Source organism: Mangifera indica, chromosome 4 (assembly GCF_011075055.1).
Source record: "Mangifera indica cultivar Alphonso chromosome 4, CATAS_Mindica_2.1, whole genome shotgun sequence".
Taxonomy (NCBI): Eukaryota; Viridiplantae; Streptophyta; class Magnoliopsida; order Sapindales; family Anacardiaceae; genus Mangifera; species Mangifera indica.
The window spans coordinates 10,945,860-10,964,685 of NC_058140.1; the positions used below are offsets into that span (position 1 = coordinate 10,945,860).

Below are 18,826 nucleotides of genomic sequence, written 5' to 3' on the forward strand. Positions count from 1 at the left end.
CCAGGTGACCCTTATAGAGCTTGCATACTATCAAACTATATTCATTTTATGTAAATACAATTTAAATTATATATTATATATTTAATTATTAATTATACAAAATTATTTTAAATATTATTTTTAAACATTAAACTAAATACAATAATTATTTGTACATAATAATAATAATTTTTATATATATCAATTAACTCTTACACGCTATTAATTCATATTTATAAAAATTTTAATTTTATGATTATTTTTTATTTTTTATAATAAAATATTATCAAACAAATGGCATTTTTAAAGTATTGACAATGGACAACTCAGTCGATAACTCGGCACTGCAAGGAGCCGTGTTGCTTTCGGTGCAGTTAGTCCAACCATGTCATTCATATCGAGTTCACTTGCCCTCATTCCATTTGGCAACTCCCACTTGAAACAGTGAAGCAATTGAGCCACGGAAAACTCCAAAGCATACAACCCGAGTTGCATACCCGGACAAGACCTTCGGCCCGACCCGAATGGGATATATTCAAAATCCTTACCTTTATAGTCTGGAGCACCCTCTCTCAAAAACCTACCGGGCTTAAATTCATCCGGGTCTTCCCAAGCGGACGGGTCCCGCCCGATAGCGTATGCATTGATCATGATTTGAGATTTCGCGGGGATTTTGTAGCCAGACACGACGGTGTCCTCGGTGGTCTCATGTAGTAGGAGAGGAATTGGTGGGTGAAGACGTAGGGTCTCTCTGAAGACACATTTGAGATAGGTGAGTTTCTCAAGATCCGATTCGTGGACAAACCGGTTCAACCCGACTTCATCAGCGAGTTCTTGTTGGACCTTTTTCAGTTCTTCCGGTCTCTTCATCAATTCCGCCATTGCCCATTCGATTGCAGATGCCACAGTTTCGGTTCCTCCGAACATAACATCCTGTGAAAATCATTTCAATGGAGTCAACATTAAATTTTATATATATATATATAGTGAATAATAAATGTTCACCATGATAACGGCTTTGATGTTATCTCTAGTGAGTTGAAGTGAGTTATTTTCCCCATCACGATCTTTAACGTAAAACTCCAATAATTGATCAACCATATCTGTATCTGCAGCTTCATCTTTTTCATCTTCACCATTCACATTCTTCTTCTTCCCCATATGATCATCAATGATAACATCAATAAACGCATCGAGCGATTCTCGAGCTCTGGCGAGTCTCTTGTTGAATTCTCGGGCATGAATCCATCCCAGCCACGGCAAAAAATCAGCTATATTAAAAGCTCCAAAAAGCTTAGAAAACTCTTGCATAATCTTGACGAATTCTTCTTGTCCTTCATGAGAAACCGACCCGAATGCAGCCCTGTAAATTATGTTCTTCGTCATAGCAAATACCAACTCACCGATGTTTACCTCTGAACCGATTCTTGCCGTCACGATTTTCACAGTGGCGTCCACTTCTTCACGAACGGACGCCCAAGACTCGGCCCGTCGTCGACTGAAGAGTTTCATGACACAAAGTTTGCGCATTTGGCGCCAAAACGGTCCATTGTTTGCAAAAGCCATGTCGGCTCGATTGTAAGTTAAGTAAGTTGTTGCAATGTTGGCCGCGCGATTCGAGAAGACGCTGTCTTGAACATGGAGCACTTCTCGGGCCATATCTGGAGTTGAAACTACGACAAAATGTACAGCTCCCATTTTGAGATGAAGCAGGCCACCGTAGAGCTTGGAGAGGCGAGCGAGGCCGCGGTGAGTCAGCTGGTCCATCATCGTCATGTTGCCAATGATGGGATACCCTTTCGGGCCAGGTGGGTATGGGAGTTTTCTACGATTGATTCTTGAGAAGAAGATGGAAATGAAGACCAAAAAAGGAAGAGTGATGCATAAGAGTGGAGAAGATTGAAGGATTCGCAGAATATTATCCATGGTAGCTGCCTTCACTCTCAATGGCTATAGCCTATGGATATGTACATATTTATAAATGATTTTTTTTTCAAATTAATTATAGAAACTACAAAAAGAATAAAATCAATTAGAAAAAAAAATATTAATGGATTTTCTTGCCATCTTTTCAGAGGAGATCCGTATTTTAATGGCTTGGATTTTTTCTTGAAAGAAATTCAATGATTCTTTAAGCATGAAAGTAAGGTGCAAAATAAAATTAATAAGAAAAATTAATAAATTCAAGATGCCATTGGATCAGAAAATGTTTTATTATAAAAAAAAGAAAAAATTATTACAGCCATAAATTATTTAAAAAATTAGTAGATATAAATCATTAATTTATTACTATATTAGATAAAAATTATTAAATATATATAATTATTATGTTTGACTATATACAATAGAATAATGCAAAAATATTTTTTATTTAAATGTATAAGATATAATTATTCTAAAATATTTTTAATGTTATTTGTATTATTTGAAAGTGAAGTATTTTAATCTTAACAAATTAACAAGTAAAAATAAAATTGTAATAAAATTATAATTAACTTGATAATATTTTAATATCTAAAATAAATATATTAATCAGATTATTTCTTATATTACTTATCACATCACTAATAATAATAATGGATTAAATGCCCCCCTTAATATTAATCACTATTTCCCATCCAAGGCTTGATGAAATGATAATGTTGACTCTTTAAGTTTGAAAAAATCAATTTTCACTCATTTGTTAAATTTTATAACTAAATCTTTTTTTTTAATTATTGAAAAGATTAAAAAAAACCCTAAAACAAAATAACACTTTAGCCCTAAATTTTATTAAATAATTTTATTCATTAATTTAATAAAAAATAAAATATTTTACTAATACAAATATAAATAGAGGTGTTAATGACATATAATTAAATATTTTAGGGGTACATTATAATTTTTAAAAATGTTAGGGGTATTGATAAATTCTAAAGTGTTTTTTAATTTAAAACAAATTGGGGGTGTTTTTTTGAATTTTTTAAAATTCCAATAAGCTTCTCAAAGAACAAAACAAATTAAAAGTATAAATATTATATTACAAATTATTGAGTTTATGGTTTTATTTTCAAAATATATGAGTGAATATAATAATTTTTTAAATAAGATAAGGAAGATATCTATTTACCATTAATAAGTTTTAAAAAAAATAACATTTACACTTCACTATAAACCTTTATTATAATATTTTGATAAAATGTCATAAATACCCTATGACCATTAAAACTAACTATTAACTTTAACATACAGATGGGAAATTGGTTTTTCAAACTTAAGAGTGAGAATTTTTCATTTTATTAAAAAAAAAAAACCTTTATGTTTCGTACTGCACTCAACTTCCCCACTCTAATTTGCACTTGCATTATTATCATTTACTTGAATATTATCAACGTCTTATATTTCATCCAACTCAAGATCATTCTCTAGAACATCATCCATCTCATCGCCTCAATTAAATGCGACCCAAGTTGGTTTTTTATCATTTCGATTGCCAATCCAATCCTCAACAGTTACATGCAAGTTTACACTAACTTCAAAACCATTGTCAATAACATTGACGTTCACATTACCTTGTCATCTTCTTCTAGGTCGCACTATGGTTGTACCTCAAAATTAACATTCTCCAAAGAGTTAATTTTGTTCGCTACTGTGGATGAGTTATCGAAATAGGTTGTTGGAATTTGACAAAAATCAATTTAACTAATTAGGTTTGAAAGATGACACTTTATAATTTCAAATGAGTTACTGAAATTTGATTAAAAAAATTTAGTTTAACTCAATAGCTTTAAAAAATGACATTTTAACCCAAAAATTTGAAAGATATGAAAATTTTCAATTTAACATATTTTTGGAAAAATTATTCAAACCCAAATTTGAAATATGATATTTTAGTTCACAAAATTTCATAATTTCACATAGGTTATTGGAATTTGACAAAAATTAGTTTAACTCATTAGTTTGAAAGATGACACTTTAACCCAAAAATATGAAAAATATGAGAACAAATTTTTGAGTAAGCTTTTATATGTTAACAAATTTTCTAATAAAACTAATGCTTCAAGATATAAAAAACCATCCGCCCAAACTTAAGTTTTCTTCAAATCTTCAAGAATTCTTCATTTTAAACCTTATCTTTGGTTTCTATCTTGATACTCCTTCAAGTGCATTTAGTAAAATTTTATAATCTAAACTCACACTCAAATAAAGTTATTAGACAATATAATTAAGAACATATGAGTTTGTTATCATCAAAATAAGAGTATAATAACTCTTTGAGTCAACCCCTTCAACAACCTATTGACTAAGCTTTCATTGTTCAGATATAAGTGGACATTATTACACCTTTGGTTGATACTTAGACGAGAAATCATGACCTAAATTAATTTTTCATAATTAGTTTTTGCGCCAACTATTGCCAATTTCTAATTCCCACCTTCGTATTTTTTTTTACTGCAATCAACTCTAGAAACTCACTGCCCTCCAAGTTTAAACATAAATATTGTATAAACCATTCTAAAAAATGAACTGAAAAATTTCTAGGATTATAGAGACACACATGATTAAAACAAGAATGATGAAAAAACTTGGATATCTACTACCTTCCACAGGATGGAATCATGTTTCTAAAATATCATAAAACCCCATAGATCATCATATATTTGATCTACCCAGACATTTTAAAACATTAATTTTTGGTCTTTTTATGCCTACTAGTCTACCCATCTATCTACCTACTCGCCTACCTTCCTATATCACTCCTACCCACTTGTCCTTTTCCAAGAAAAATGTAGGTTATGTTTTTATTCGATCTAATCACAATAACTTGTCGGCTTTTAATCTAACATAAGTTTGATGTAAATCTATTAGTCCTATAATTAATTTAAGTTTGAAACAAATAATAATAATAATAATAATAATAACAACAATTTGCATAATATAATTCAAGGATTCTATCACCACATAATGATAATGAACTCTTAGAAAATAAGTTTTGAATCTTTGATATAAATTAACAAACAATATGCTTACTTGGATTTAGATGATTTCGATGAAGTACCTCTTTGATTTTAAGGTATTTTTAGTTGAAATTGTGGATGAAAATTGTTTAGAAAGGCTAGGATTCTTAAGTTTAGTGATAAGGGTGAGCCATATATTAAATTAGGGTTTTGACTAAAATAGTATGATGAAAAAAAGTCTAAAAGGTATAAGTAGAATTAAAAAATGCTAAAATAATTAATTTCACTAAAAAAATATTATAATATTATTTTACTTAAATGCTATTAAAATATTACAAGTTATAAATTAGTATTATGTTTAGTTAAACTAACATGTTTTAAGTTTTTTTTTTTTTTGTGTTTGTTGTAAAATAATTTCAATATTAATTATATATTGGGATTTTTTCATGTTATCAAATAATAAAATTGATTAATTAAATTATTTTTAAATTTATCATTTTCTCAAATAATAAAATTAACTAAATTTGATAGTTGGACTATTTATTATTTTGATTGAATATAAAGACCGTTTTATCCTTAAAAATTGAATAAGTGAGATAAAATTATAATTAAATTAATATTATTTTATAAATTTTTTAATATCTAAGGTGAAGGTAAATTACTTATATATATATATATATATATATATATATATATATATATATATATATATATAGAGAGAGAGAGAGAGAGAGAGAGAGAGAGAGAGAGAGAGAGAGAGAGAGAGAGAGAGAGAGAGAGAGGCCAAAGGATTTATTCCTACCCAAAGTATATTGCATTTCCAGTTTTCACTCTTTAACTTTGAAAATTTCATTTACTCACTCATAGACGGTTAAAATTAATGAAATCCTAATCTCTTGAAACTAAACCTTGAGGGAAAATGTGATTTTTTAAAACTTGATTTATGGGAAAAAAATATTAGTTTTTAAAATTTAGAGGAGAGAAAGAAGATAAAATTTTAGTTTATTTTTAATATTATATATAAAATGATAATTTTTTCCTTAAAATTAATAGACATAACAGTCTATAGTGGATAAATAGGATTTTCAAAGTCAAAAGATAGAAACCTGATAATACAACATACTTTGGGTGGGAATAAGTTCATTGGCTATATATATATATATATATATATATATATATATATATATATATATATATATATATATATATATATATATATAACTTTAGTAATAAAATATTATCAAAATTATTTTATTATCTGACGAATCAAATAAAATAATATTATAATAAAATAGAAAAATGTTTTTATGCATCAAAATTATAGTAAATTATTATTTACAATGTTTGGTAAAATTACAAGTTTATGAATTGCAAATTTTCAACAAAAAAAAAAAAGCTAATAGTTAAAAGGCAAAAACATTATTTTGTCTCTGGAAAATTTAAAAAAAAAAAAAGTCAATCAAAATTCATGGTTGTCATTTACAGAACTAAGTTTAGAATAAGAATTTATAACTTTGCAATTTAGTGGATGAGAAGTTGTGGTGTGGTGCATAGTTATCAGTATTCTATGATATATGATATATATCTTATAATATAATACAATATAGATAAAAAATATTACGTATCATGAGGTGTATCAAATTAATACAATATTGTAAACATATTATATGATATGATACATTTTACTAATATAAATCTATACATTTATTAGATAAAATGATGATGTAATAAATATATATATGAAAAATTTTAAATTTTTAAAGATGTTTGTGATATTTTTTTATTATTATATTAATATTTTACTTTTTTATTTTTAAAAAATCTTATCTTACGATACGATACGATATTCAATATACGATATGAAAAATTAAATTTTTAATACTTGATTTGATTGCCTGAATTAGGGTGGAAAATAGTAATTTAGTATATATTAATTGTTTGTTTGCATTTGGATGTAGTGATCTGCCCACAAAATTTATGCTAGGGATCCATTAAAACCTCGCCTGTTTATTTTCTCAAACTCAGATAATTTTGGCTCTGGCAGTGATATGTTTTATCGCCCTGTTTGGATCACCCAATTTTACTCGAAATAAATAAACGTAATCAATTACACAATCTTCTTGCTTGTCTAGGTAGAGAAATTGTGAACGTTACAACTTCTTGTAATCATAATACCAGAAACACATGTCATTATTTTATTGTGAAAATTCAATAAAATGGATAAAAGTTATATTTGAAACCGTTAAATTAAAGTCGTTTAAGTCAATATAAATCAAAATAATATTTCTGTAATCATCAACAATATTAAATCGAGTTTAGTTTAATCTCGGTTTGATATTATAACTAAACTCAAGTTAAATTTGAATTCAATTTTTTTTAATTCGAACCGATTTTAAACTTAAGTTTAAGAGAATTTATCAAAATTGAATAGAACTTGAATTTGTCAAAATTTGAGTTCAGTTTAAATCCAGTCCTAGCACACGTGATTCATGTTTCATTTGGCGCAACTAAAGGCAATATAGGTCCACTGACTGGACAATTCAATTACTTGCCACACAATATTTTCCTATATATATGGTAACATAACATTTGTCATTTAAATACAATCATGTGCCTGGAAATTTGTGTATAGGACCACTTATAATACCAAGAATAAAATTATCTTCCCAACGTCCAATAATGGAATTGACATTTTTGCCTAGGGAAATTATAAAAAATGGCCAAAATACCCCCTCACCATCCCCCCCCCCCAAATTAAGCAAAATGCTCAAATTCACTATTTTCAAGAGCAAAAATACCCAAATTAACTATTCTTAAGTAAAAATGCCCATAGTTTTTTCTAAAATGCCAAAAATTATCCCTCCTCCCATCTCATTTATATAAACTCTCTCACTCTCACTCTCATTACATATATTTCTTATATCACTTAAATACTTACTTTCACTCTCATTTTTATTTAATATCAATTACTACAGGTTCGTTCGAAAAGAAGAAATTCATATTTCTGAATTCGAATAAAAAAAATCAATTCGTGAAAACTATATTGAAAATAATATGTTATGAATAAATAGATATATTGAAATACCATAGAATGTCAATAATAAAAAAATTACTTGAAAATCTAAAAAAATATATCTGAATTTTAAAAACTACACGTTCAAATAGCTTATGAACAAGAAAACCGAAAAATCGATCAAAAATTTCATAATTACATCGTAAAACGTGTCTAAAAAAGCACATTATAATTACAAATATCAAATTTGAAAATTACATATCAAAAAAGTTTAGCCCGGTCACAAACAAACTCAAAATCATAAAAACAGGAAATCTTAAATTTGATAAAATAAAAAAATTACATAATACATATTGAAACAGTTTTATTTTGGCCTGTAGATTCAGTGCAACCAGCAAAGCTGGTTGTTGTTATAGAGCTCAAAACGAGCTTTGCGTTGATATATTACAGACCCTGTAACTCCTCCCAGATCAAAAGTTATGGTCGTTCAAAGTCTGTCTTATATAAACTCTATAGTTTTAAAAAAGTTAATTTCCCCTCAACCCACCGTATACATAGCGACAGCCCACTGTCACGTGGCAAATTTCAAAAAAAACCCACAGTGGACTGAGGACTCTCACACCGCTCCCTAATATTTTGAAAACACTATTAAACGCCCTAACCCACTGTCGACAGTGGGAAACACTGTTCCCACTGTCGACTATCGATCGCTTCGGAATGAATGTTTAGTCAAAAATTTGTCATTTTGACCTCCAATTTCAACACAAATCAAATCTACATAGGCTATGATACAAAACCGCTCAACCAATTCAACGAAAACAACCAAGAATCAAAACATTTCAAGTATTGTTCAAAATCGAAACCCTAAACCGTAAAATCTCACTCAAATCTTAATAATATGAACAATAACTTGATTCAAACAAGATGACGGAAGATATTCTGATGTGTTGTGTCATTTTCAGCTGCCAAAAACCACGAAAATCGCCAAAAATCCAGTCGACAGTGCGATGACAGTGGGACAGGGGAAAATTTCAAATTTTCCCCTGTTTTTGAACAGTGATTTCACAGTGGGAACAGGGGAAATTTGCTGGCTTTATATATGGGCAGTTTTGACATTTCACAAAATTTGGGTATTTTTGCTTTAATCTGAATTTTTTGAGTAATTTCGCTTAAACCCCCTTACTTTTGCCTATTTTTTATAATTTCCCTTTTACCTAACAGTTCCTTAGAAATTTGAGCTGTTAAAAAGGAATTGTGAACTGGATTCGAAGAAGAAGCTGGAATCACACAATTTAAGCAACGATAATTTGACAACCATGGCGTCATAAAGAGAAATCAGAGATTTTATCTAGCTAAAATGGCATGTTGGGTCACCCAATTTGCTTATTATCACATATGAAAATTAAAGTCTCATGGTTAATAAATATAATATAAATAAATGATATATAAATATGAAATATTAGAGTTTAGCATAAATTAATTAATTTTGTATAATATAAATTTTAATATTTATACGTATAAATCTTATATATATTATGATATTGTATCAAAGTATGAGTCAAACGATAAACTTAACAATCTAAAGTGTCCCTATAAATTCATCTAAAAAAAGGACTCAACCCACTATATAAGTGTGAAATATTAGATTTTAATGCAAATTAATTGTGGTATGTAAATATAGACGATTAAACTTTAATACAAGTCTTTGTAATATATCAGTGTAGGAAATTGAACTTTAACACAAGTTAATTAGTTTTATGTAATATAAATTTTGATCTTTATACTAATATAAGTGAATGATATTTAAGTATAGTAGATTGAACTTTAACATATATTCATTAGTTTTATGTAATGTAGGTTTTTTCTTACAACCGCAAAAAAAAAAGGCTGAATAAGTATTTTTTTATCCTAACTTTGTTGAAATGACAAGTTCCCACCCTTTCAATAGTCCATGATCCACTCATAATTACCTTTATTTTTTTATACGGAAATTGAAAATTTTACCTTTTTTTTAACCATATATACATATATATCACTCATCTTAAATCTTTGACAAAAATACCATAACAATAATTCAATTTCTCAAAATATCCCTATTGATATATCTCATAGAGAAAGAGAGAATACTATCTCTTTCTTTTTTCTCAGCCTTCTAGTAAGAAATAAATCTCTGCAACATGAAAATAAAAAATTTTTCAATAGAGAAGACAAGAGATTAAGCAATTAAACCTATGAGAAAGTCATTATAAAATTTGGATACAAGGAAGGGAGAGACAAAATTTGGTAAATTCATGTAGAAAATTAACATTTGTTGCAAAAATTTCATAGCAAAATCATCCATATTCAGGTCAGTCTTGATTCAAACTCATATGTTATGTGTTTTCTTTATGAACAATTGAAATTTAATTTTGTTATGATTTTATGTTGTTAGATTATTTAATGTTGTTATTTCATATTGTTTTTATTGTTTAAAGTTGTTGTAATATTGTATTGATGTTTATAAAATATGAAAAATCAGGTTTGAAAAAATTATAGAGGAAGAACAGGTTGGGGTTAACACCAACCCCCCTGAGCCCCTTGAATTTTTTTTTTTTTTTGTTTTCTTCTATTCTACTCATTTTGTTTTATCTTATTCTCCTTTTGTTTATGGAGTGCTAGTGAGATTTCAAGGTTGGTGGATTTATCCTTTATGCCTTGTTTATTACAATTTAATGATATTTTAGTACGTATATGTTTTCCTTGTCTTGGCAGAGAGTTGCATAAAAAATTACAGAATTACCACTGTCTTTTTCTTTCATTTTTTATTGTTTTGCCTTGATCAATATTTGTACATCATTTGATAATATGATAGTTTAATATGTTATAAATACGTGTGTATGAAGCTTGATTGCATTTGTATTGTATTTAGGGCTTTATTTGAAAAAATTATAAAATAGTGTAATTTGAAGTGAATAGTATTTTCTAACTCACCCCTTTGATTTATTACTCATGCATGGTCGTACACATCAGTTGGTATTAGAGCATTAGCTGTTTATGTGAGCAAACTGTGATTCTCTTTATTTCGGAGTTACTATTCTTTACCGAAAGAGACTATTCACCAGTGGTAACTATTCACAATACATAAACTTTACCTAAACACAGATGTTTTTAGTTTTATTTTTAAGTTAAGATGAAAAAAGTTGCATTCAAGATTCGCTATAGAGACCAATTGATTGAAGGTGATAATAATATGACAAGATATGTTTGTGGGAATGAGATAGGGATATATATTGATACAAGTGTTGATTTTGAAAGATTCATTACGAGAATAAGTTATCATTTAAGACTTGATGAAGTTAGTCAAATGTGTGCGTATTTATCATAGGTGATGTGGGTCCAATAATGGAGATTGTAAACTATGATAATGTGGAGTTTTTAATAGTTATAGCAAGAAGTTCACAAGAATCAACAAAACTTTATGTTACCGAGACTCCAATTGATGGAAGGGATAATCAACAAGCCGAAGATGTTTATGAAGAAAAATAGAAAAATCATCCGACAAATGAGTGAACACATCAGCAAAGTTTTCAAGAGTTTAGTAGGAATTATGGTGTTGATGATGATAATGACGACGACGTGGATAAGGATTATGAAGTAGAGGGTAATGAGAATGATGAAGAAGATGGATTCTTAGAGTTTGATGAGGACATGTACGGTGTTCTAAGCCAAAATATTGGCAGAAGTCAAAGTCATGCTTGTAATAAAAGGGTTGAATGTAACATGAGACATCATAACTCTATAAATATTAAAGCATATCCAAGTCACATTCATAATTCAAATTCATTTCAATGGGTTTCTGAGTTGGCTACTGATGTTGAGAATGTAAGTATTAGTAATCGGACAACATGAAAGGACAACCATTTGCAAGTGATGAGTTTTTATAATTTCAAAACAAAATTGACAGCATTATTTCGCACATATGCCTTAGAGAGAGGAATTTAATAGAAGATCGGTCACTCTGATAATATACAATATGAGCTTAAGTGTGTATATTCATAATATAAATGATAGGCACGAGCAATGAGGGAGCAAGATGGAGACTATTGGATCTTACCGCGTATGGACGAGACACACACTTGTCTGTGGGATCAAATATTATCACCCTATAGACAAGCTGGTGTAGAGTCGTTAGAGAACATACTTAAGTCAACGTTTGTGGTTGATCACATTTATTGACCGAAGGAAATTGTTTCAAACATGGCAGATAAGTACATAATCAACATATCCTACACACAAGCATAATATGTCGAAACATATGCAATAAATGCATTACAAGGATTTTCATAAGAGTCTTTCGGTTTCCTCATAGGATAACAACTTATGAATACCTAGGAAGTATTTCTCTTTCAATCGAGGCATCCTCGTGCAATCAATGTAGTTGGACATGTCCATGTCCTCCCCAAAAATCAAACCAGTGACTAGCGTAAACTCCATAAGGCTGAATCAAAACTCAATACCATTTATTCTAAACCATATTTCTTTTTCTAGGTTCCTGCGGTTAATCATCCGAGGTAACATCGATTGTATAAGAATGACACTAAACCATGACTCTGCCAAATCTAACAAGTGGTCAAAACAGGTTGTCCGAAAAATAATTATCTGAGTAAATGTTAATTTATTTCTAATTATAGTCACGGTGTCCATCTTTGTTTGAAGTAATATGTGCACTCGCAAATTTGTATGCATCATGGAATCTATATGCCTCATCTTGGTAGTTGATTGCAAATGTCTGAAAAATATATTAATTCGTTAATTACATTAATGAAATATTAATCAAACAAACTAGATTATCATTATTAAATTAACATAGTTGACATCAACTAATATAATATTAGAATAAAAAAAACTAGAATTACCATTATTAAAATGATTTTTTTCACAAGTAAGATTTTAAAAAAAATGGATTCTTGGAATCAAACCTGACAGAAAAAAAGTTGGTTGGACAAACCGGAAACTTATTATTAAATTAATATGATTGACATCAACTAATGCAACATTTGAATAAAAATGCCTAGATTATGCTTATTAAAATGAATTCCTGAATAACATTTAAAAAAATGAAACAAGACAGGAGATGATTGGCGACGCCAACCAAGGGTTAGTGGAGACGCCAAGGGTTGGTGTTTCCGCCAATCTTCTCCCATCTTGTTTCATTTTTTTTTTATGAAAAAAATTTATTGTAAACAATTAGCTAATTAACAATATTTTGAGATCGAATCAAAATTTACATTTACTTAATTGATAACTAATATTGAATTGCTTAATTGAATTTAGATCGAATTAAATTTAATTGGTATTTGTAATTTATAATGAATTACTTAATTGAATTCAGATTGAATTAAATTTGATACGACACAATTATAAGGAAACCTCACTTGTCATTTTGTCATTACTTTGCTGCTGTAAATCCAACAAGTTTCATCGTCGGCCGATTGTTAACTGAATTTTCTTCGTTCAAATTTGTGCTAAATATGTTAACTCTCTTATATGTTATATGTTATATATCCATGCTATATAATATGATTTTCACAAGAAGACTATTGCACTTCACAATTGCAAAAGTTTGTTGTACATTCACGTGAATGAAGAAAACAAGCATTTGAAAGTATTTCCTGCAAATATTCTATGTTTATCTGTGATATTCCCTGCACAAATATTCTCTACCATTATATAATATAAAAAAGGAAACAAGCGTTGCTTCTTGGGATATATAAAGGACAAGTATTCTTTGCATATTCAACGCCAAGGCCTTTATGGGTGGCTTCTTGGATTATTTTTTTATGTGCTGCTTTAATATGAGATTAACACAATCAAAATTTAAGAAGATAAGATCAAGTGTATTTAAAATTTTTGTATATTTAAACTCAAAAATTTTAGATTTACTTGATCTTATCTAACACATATATATAAATCTTGTTTCAAATATTAATTCTAAATATCTACACATGTTCTCTCTCTACAATGCATAAAAAGAAAGAAATAATATTGCTTTTATCTAGTTTTTTAATGCTGAAGAAATAGACAATTTAAACATTTTAATATATAAAGTAGTAAAAATGCTTAGAGTTTAAAGTGTAATATAAATATGAGCAATGTTATGTGTACCCATTTTTAGTACACAATTCATGTACACAGTGATGTGTCATCATGTAATTAGGTGATTTTAAAACAGATAAAGAAACATTCAATCACATGATAACATCTCATCTGTATATACAAATTATATATTAAAAATAGGTTTACATAGTTTTATCGTATAAATATATAAATGAGTCTAAATTAAGATAACAATTTTTTTTTCCCTTTTTTATATGACCACCCCTTCCCTCGTCTCATCCTTCATCACCACGCATCACGTCTTTGGGTAAAGAGGCGATTGGAATTCAACAACCAAGTTGGATTGTTTAGCACCCCTTCGAGAGAAGAGCATCAGTCTATTAATACCAAATATTTTCACATTCATTCCCTTCCTTATTTCCTCTCCCCCTCTCTTGTTTTATTATTATTATTATTATTTTTTTTTTTTAGGGTTTCTCGGCACCCACACACTGTAACAGAGCTCCAAGATTGCAAAGCTCCATATTTGTAGATGGCGAGTCACAACCATTTAACGACACATATCCCAGTTTCCTCGTGTTGCCTGGGACGAAATTGTTATTTTCACATGTTTTAACTTGTTTAATTCCTGCGGAACCATCGGATTCCTTTCATATTATGTTTCAAGGATTTTCCTACTAAAATTATCATGTAAGCCATAAAGAAAGATCCCCATATTTACAAGAAAAATCAAGTAAATTGAACAGGTACCACATTTTTCCTTCATTATTTTGACTATTTCCACCAAAATTGTACTGTCTTTAAACGTTCGTGACTCGCCACCTACAATTGCGACGACCAAGTTTGCGAAGTAAAATTAAGTCCTTTGACTGGTCGATGAGGAGGAAGTCTACAATTTTGATTCAACTCGGTACTGTAGATTTTTAGTTAGTGATGTATCCAAGTGTTGCTGCAGCTCGTGTCAATGATCCTAAGAAAGGGGGACGTGAAAGAGACTTTGAATAGGGAAAATATGACCAAGTACAAGAAATTGGTTCATCAAAATTTCTCCTACATTAATATATGACCCTTACTAAGACATTATCTCAAATGAAACAACCCACCATAAATATTAACAGTGAGTATGCAAAGACGTAATAAAGAGGTTAAAAAAAAACAATTGCAAGCATTTCATAGAAGCTCATATTTTCTAATATTGGGTTCAAATCTCATATCTTGTATTTGACATTAAGTAAACAAATCAGGCATAATTGGTAGGGCTGGATTCGAGCCGAGCTCAGCTCGGCTCGCAGCCAGCTTGGGCTCGGCTCAGCTTTTTGAGGGCCGGCTCGATTTCGGCTCGAGCTCGACTCGAGCCGAATTCGGCTCGGCTCGAGTTCGGCTCGTTTTCAGTTCGGCTCGGTAATGGCTCAGCTCGGCTCGTTTTTTATATCAAAACGACACCGTTTTGTATATATATATGAATCAAAACGACGCCATTTTGTATAAAAAAATTTTTAAAAAAATATCCCGAGCCAGCTCGGGCTCGGCTCGAGCTCGATCGAGCCGAGCTGAGCCCGGCTCGTTTCGGGCTCGAACCGAGCCGAGCCGAGCTCGAGCTCGAGCTGGCTCGGCTCGAATCCAGCCCTAATAATTGGGCTCTAATAAAAAACTTGTATCATGATATGAGAGGCTCAACCATGTTTTTAGTTTGCTTTATTGACTTCCCATCATTTGAGTTTCAAAATGACATTCTTCAATCCATCGTTAAAAATCAAACATAAATTTTAATGATTAAATGATATTTTCATAACTTTACAGGATATATATTACAGGATTAATAAACTTAAATTAATCCAAACTATGTAAAAAACTGAACTCATGTCAAAACACAATATATAACAATATGATTTGTTACGAAATAATATATATTTTGTAATATGTCATAAAATATCATGATTCTTACAAAAAAATCAAATAAAAAAATATTTTGTCATGAAACAATATTTTGTCAAAACAAATTTACTCTATTCAGGTTAATATTAATAATTTGTTTATTATCTTTTTATATGATCGATTGTGTGTGTATATTATCATAATCAAAAACCCAAAAAAATCTATAATTTTAACTTCAAAATAATGTTATCGATAACCAATAAGATTAACAACTTATCAAATATTTAAAAAATTTAATTTATAATTCATCTGATGAATGTTACTATCATAGATACTTAAACTATTAACAAGTATATAACTATGACATATTAAATAAAATAAATTTAAATTAATAGTACTTATAATACACTAACAAAAAAAAAGAATAAACAAAAAATAGTTTTTTACAAATATGTCAAAAAAAAAGTTATTATATTAAAACGAATATTTTTAGTAAAAGATGATAAATCTTTACTAAAAGCCTAAGACTAGCTCCGTCAAGTAGACATCAAACTAATATATATAATGTTTTAAGGAGCAAAATCATTTACAGGGTAATTTCAAGTAACTACCGTAATTGAGTTAATAAAAAAACTAAAATTAAGTTTTAATTAGAAAATTCTTAATACAAAGGAGTGGAGTGTCAAACCATTGCGTTTATTGAATATCTTTCTTACTTATATTAGTATTAATAATATCTTTCGAAAACTCATTCAAATTAAAGGTATTAAAAAAAGAAAATAGTAAAAATATAACCTTATTTTTTTTAAATCAACCCGAATTCAACCTATTAACCAAATTTTTTTCGTATCTTATAGTATTGAGTTAATGAACCGCAGCAAATTCACTCCTACTACTGTGGATCAGGGTGTTACTATCTGATTTTTATCAACCCAACAAATTATCTAATTAAAAAGTGACGGACGATATAGAGCCAATTCCATCTCACTCAAGGGGGAGAAGGCATAACGACGGTAACTACCATTTCTCACTGTTTTTTATTTTGAATGACGAGCTCCCACCCACCTTGATTTTTTCAAATGACATTTTTTCAACCTCTGGTAAATTTTATCAATGAAATATGTTAAAATTTATCATAGATTTATTGAAAAAATGAATTGGGTCCATAAAGATAAACTTTACCCTCAACATTTTAATTCAATTTCGTCTTTGGTTTACATTAATGTGAGGGTTAAAATTGTAAAAAAAAAAATTAAAGCAGTTCTCCAACGATATTCATTGTTAACCAAATTTTGATCAAATCATATTGGAGTTATGTCATGTAGACGGAATAGTATTAAGATGGCCAAAGGATTATTTCCCACCTAAATTTAATTGCATTCTCAAAATCTTATTTACAAGATTTAAAAAATTCAAAGTCTCATTTATTAATCAACTGTAGTTAAAATTTTTTATTAAAAATAGGGATAAGATCGTTATTTTATTAATAATATTAAAAAAATATAAAATTCATTATATTTTTTTCTGAAGTTTTAAAAAGTAAAATTTTACCTTTATTTAAAGTTTTTTAACTTCAAAAAATAACATTTTTTTCTTTCAAATCTTAGGGATTTTTTCTTCTCACCTTTCAACAACGAGACGAAAAGATCTAGATCTCTTTGTCTCCGATGAAGAGATTCCAAATTTTTTCGTCGTCAGATCTCTTCATCTAAGATGAAGAGATTCATTCTAAATTGTTTCTTATGCACTGACAACAATTTAGGGTAAAAAGGGAAAGTCATTAATGCTAGAGATGATGGCCGGAGGGATAAAGAAAAAATTTTAGAAAAAAATATGACTTTTCAAAATTGAAAAACTCTAAAAAATGATGAAGTTATTACTTTTTAAAACTTAAGATATTTTTTTAATATTATTAATAAAATGATAATTTTATCTGTATCTCTAAGAGAAAATATTAATAGCAATTACATCAAGAATGAGACTTTAAATTTTTTAAATCTTATAAATATAACTTTAAAAATACAATTAAATTTGGTTGAAAAATAATCCTTTCACCTATTATGATAGTGCCAGTTCTACCAAATTGCACCATTATACTATGAAGACAATAAAATGGTACGATTTCAAGCAGCCCTTAGCTCACACTTTCCGTGAGCCCTCACTTTGCTGCACTTATTCCCATTCTCACACAAAAGAAATGGAAGAAAATTATTTTATTCATAATTATAATTAATATTTAAAACTAAAAAGAGAAAATTATTTCAACACATTTCTACAGATAGAAATAACAAAAAATTTTGGACGTGAAAATATATTATTTTTAAAATTGATGAGAGCTTGCCATTTGAAAAAAAAAAAAAAAAGGGTAATTTTTCTGATGTGAATTGGTCCAAATTGTGAAGGCAAGTGAGCACACAAATAATCAAATGACTTGCAGGCCAATAGAAGAGAAGAAACTAAGGGCGGGCTTGAAGTTGACTTGATCTTATTATTAGTTGATGATACTCATTAATCAAATTCATCCACTCAATTTAATAAGAGTTTTTTTTTTTTTTAATAGTCAAAAAGCCTATTTAACTTCATCAATTAGATCAACCTTTGAAACATAATAACTAGATGGCCAAAGGACTATTTCCCACTCCAACTATGCTGAATTCTCAAAGTTTTCCTCATTAACTTTGAAAATATCATTTACTCACTTATGACCGATTAAATTTAACGACACTCTAACCCCTGAAAATTTAATCTTATTTTTCCCCCTAAATTTAAAAAAAAAAACTAACATTTTATTCCCTAAGCAAGTTTGAAAAGATCGCATTTTCCCCCTAGGGTTTAGTTTCAAAACATATTCACTTTCTCCGGCATCATCGCTGACCGTCTCTCCCTCCCGATGGTTTCTCTTCCACCAACGGCCCACCCCAACTCT

At 29.0% G+C, this 18,826-nt stretch overlaps 1 protein-coding gene across 1 annotated transcript; it reads right to left on the reverse strand.

Moving 5' to 3' along the window:
- Nucleotides 1-213: 213 nt before the first annotated feature.
- LOC123214900 (cytochrome P450 84A1-like) lies at nucleotides 214-1,909 on the reverse strand. The gene is made up of 2 exons (XM_044634914.1): nucleotides 985-1,909; nucleotides 214-912 (listed from the first exon to the last, which is right to left on the reverse strand). The coding sequence occupies exons 1-2, from the start codon at nucleotides 1,903-1,905 to the stop codon at nucleotides 283-285; spliced, it is 1,551 nt and encodes a 516-aa protein (XP_044490849.1). The 5' UTR covers nucleotides 1,906-1,909; the 3' UTR covers nucleotides 214-282.
- Nucleotides 1,910-18,826: the final 16,917 nt, after the last annotated feature.

Bases quoted from the DNA above. Each gene is read 5' to 3' on its own strand.
- LOC123214900 (XM_044634914.1), bottom strand. From the start codon at position 1,905: ATGGATAATATTCTGCGAATCCTTCAATCTTCTCCACTCTTATGCATC. The intron at 913-984 runs GTGAACATTTAT...TGATTTTCACAG, and splicing joins ACATCAAAGCCGTTATCATG to GATGTTATGTTCGGAGGAAC.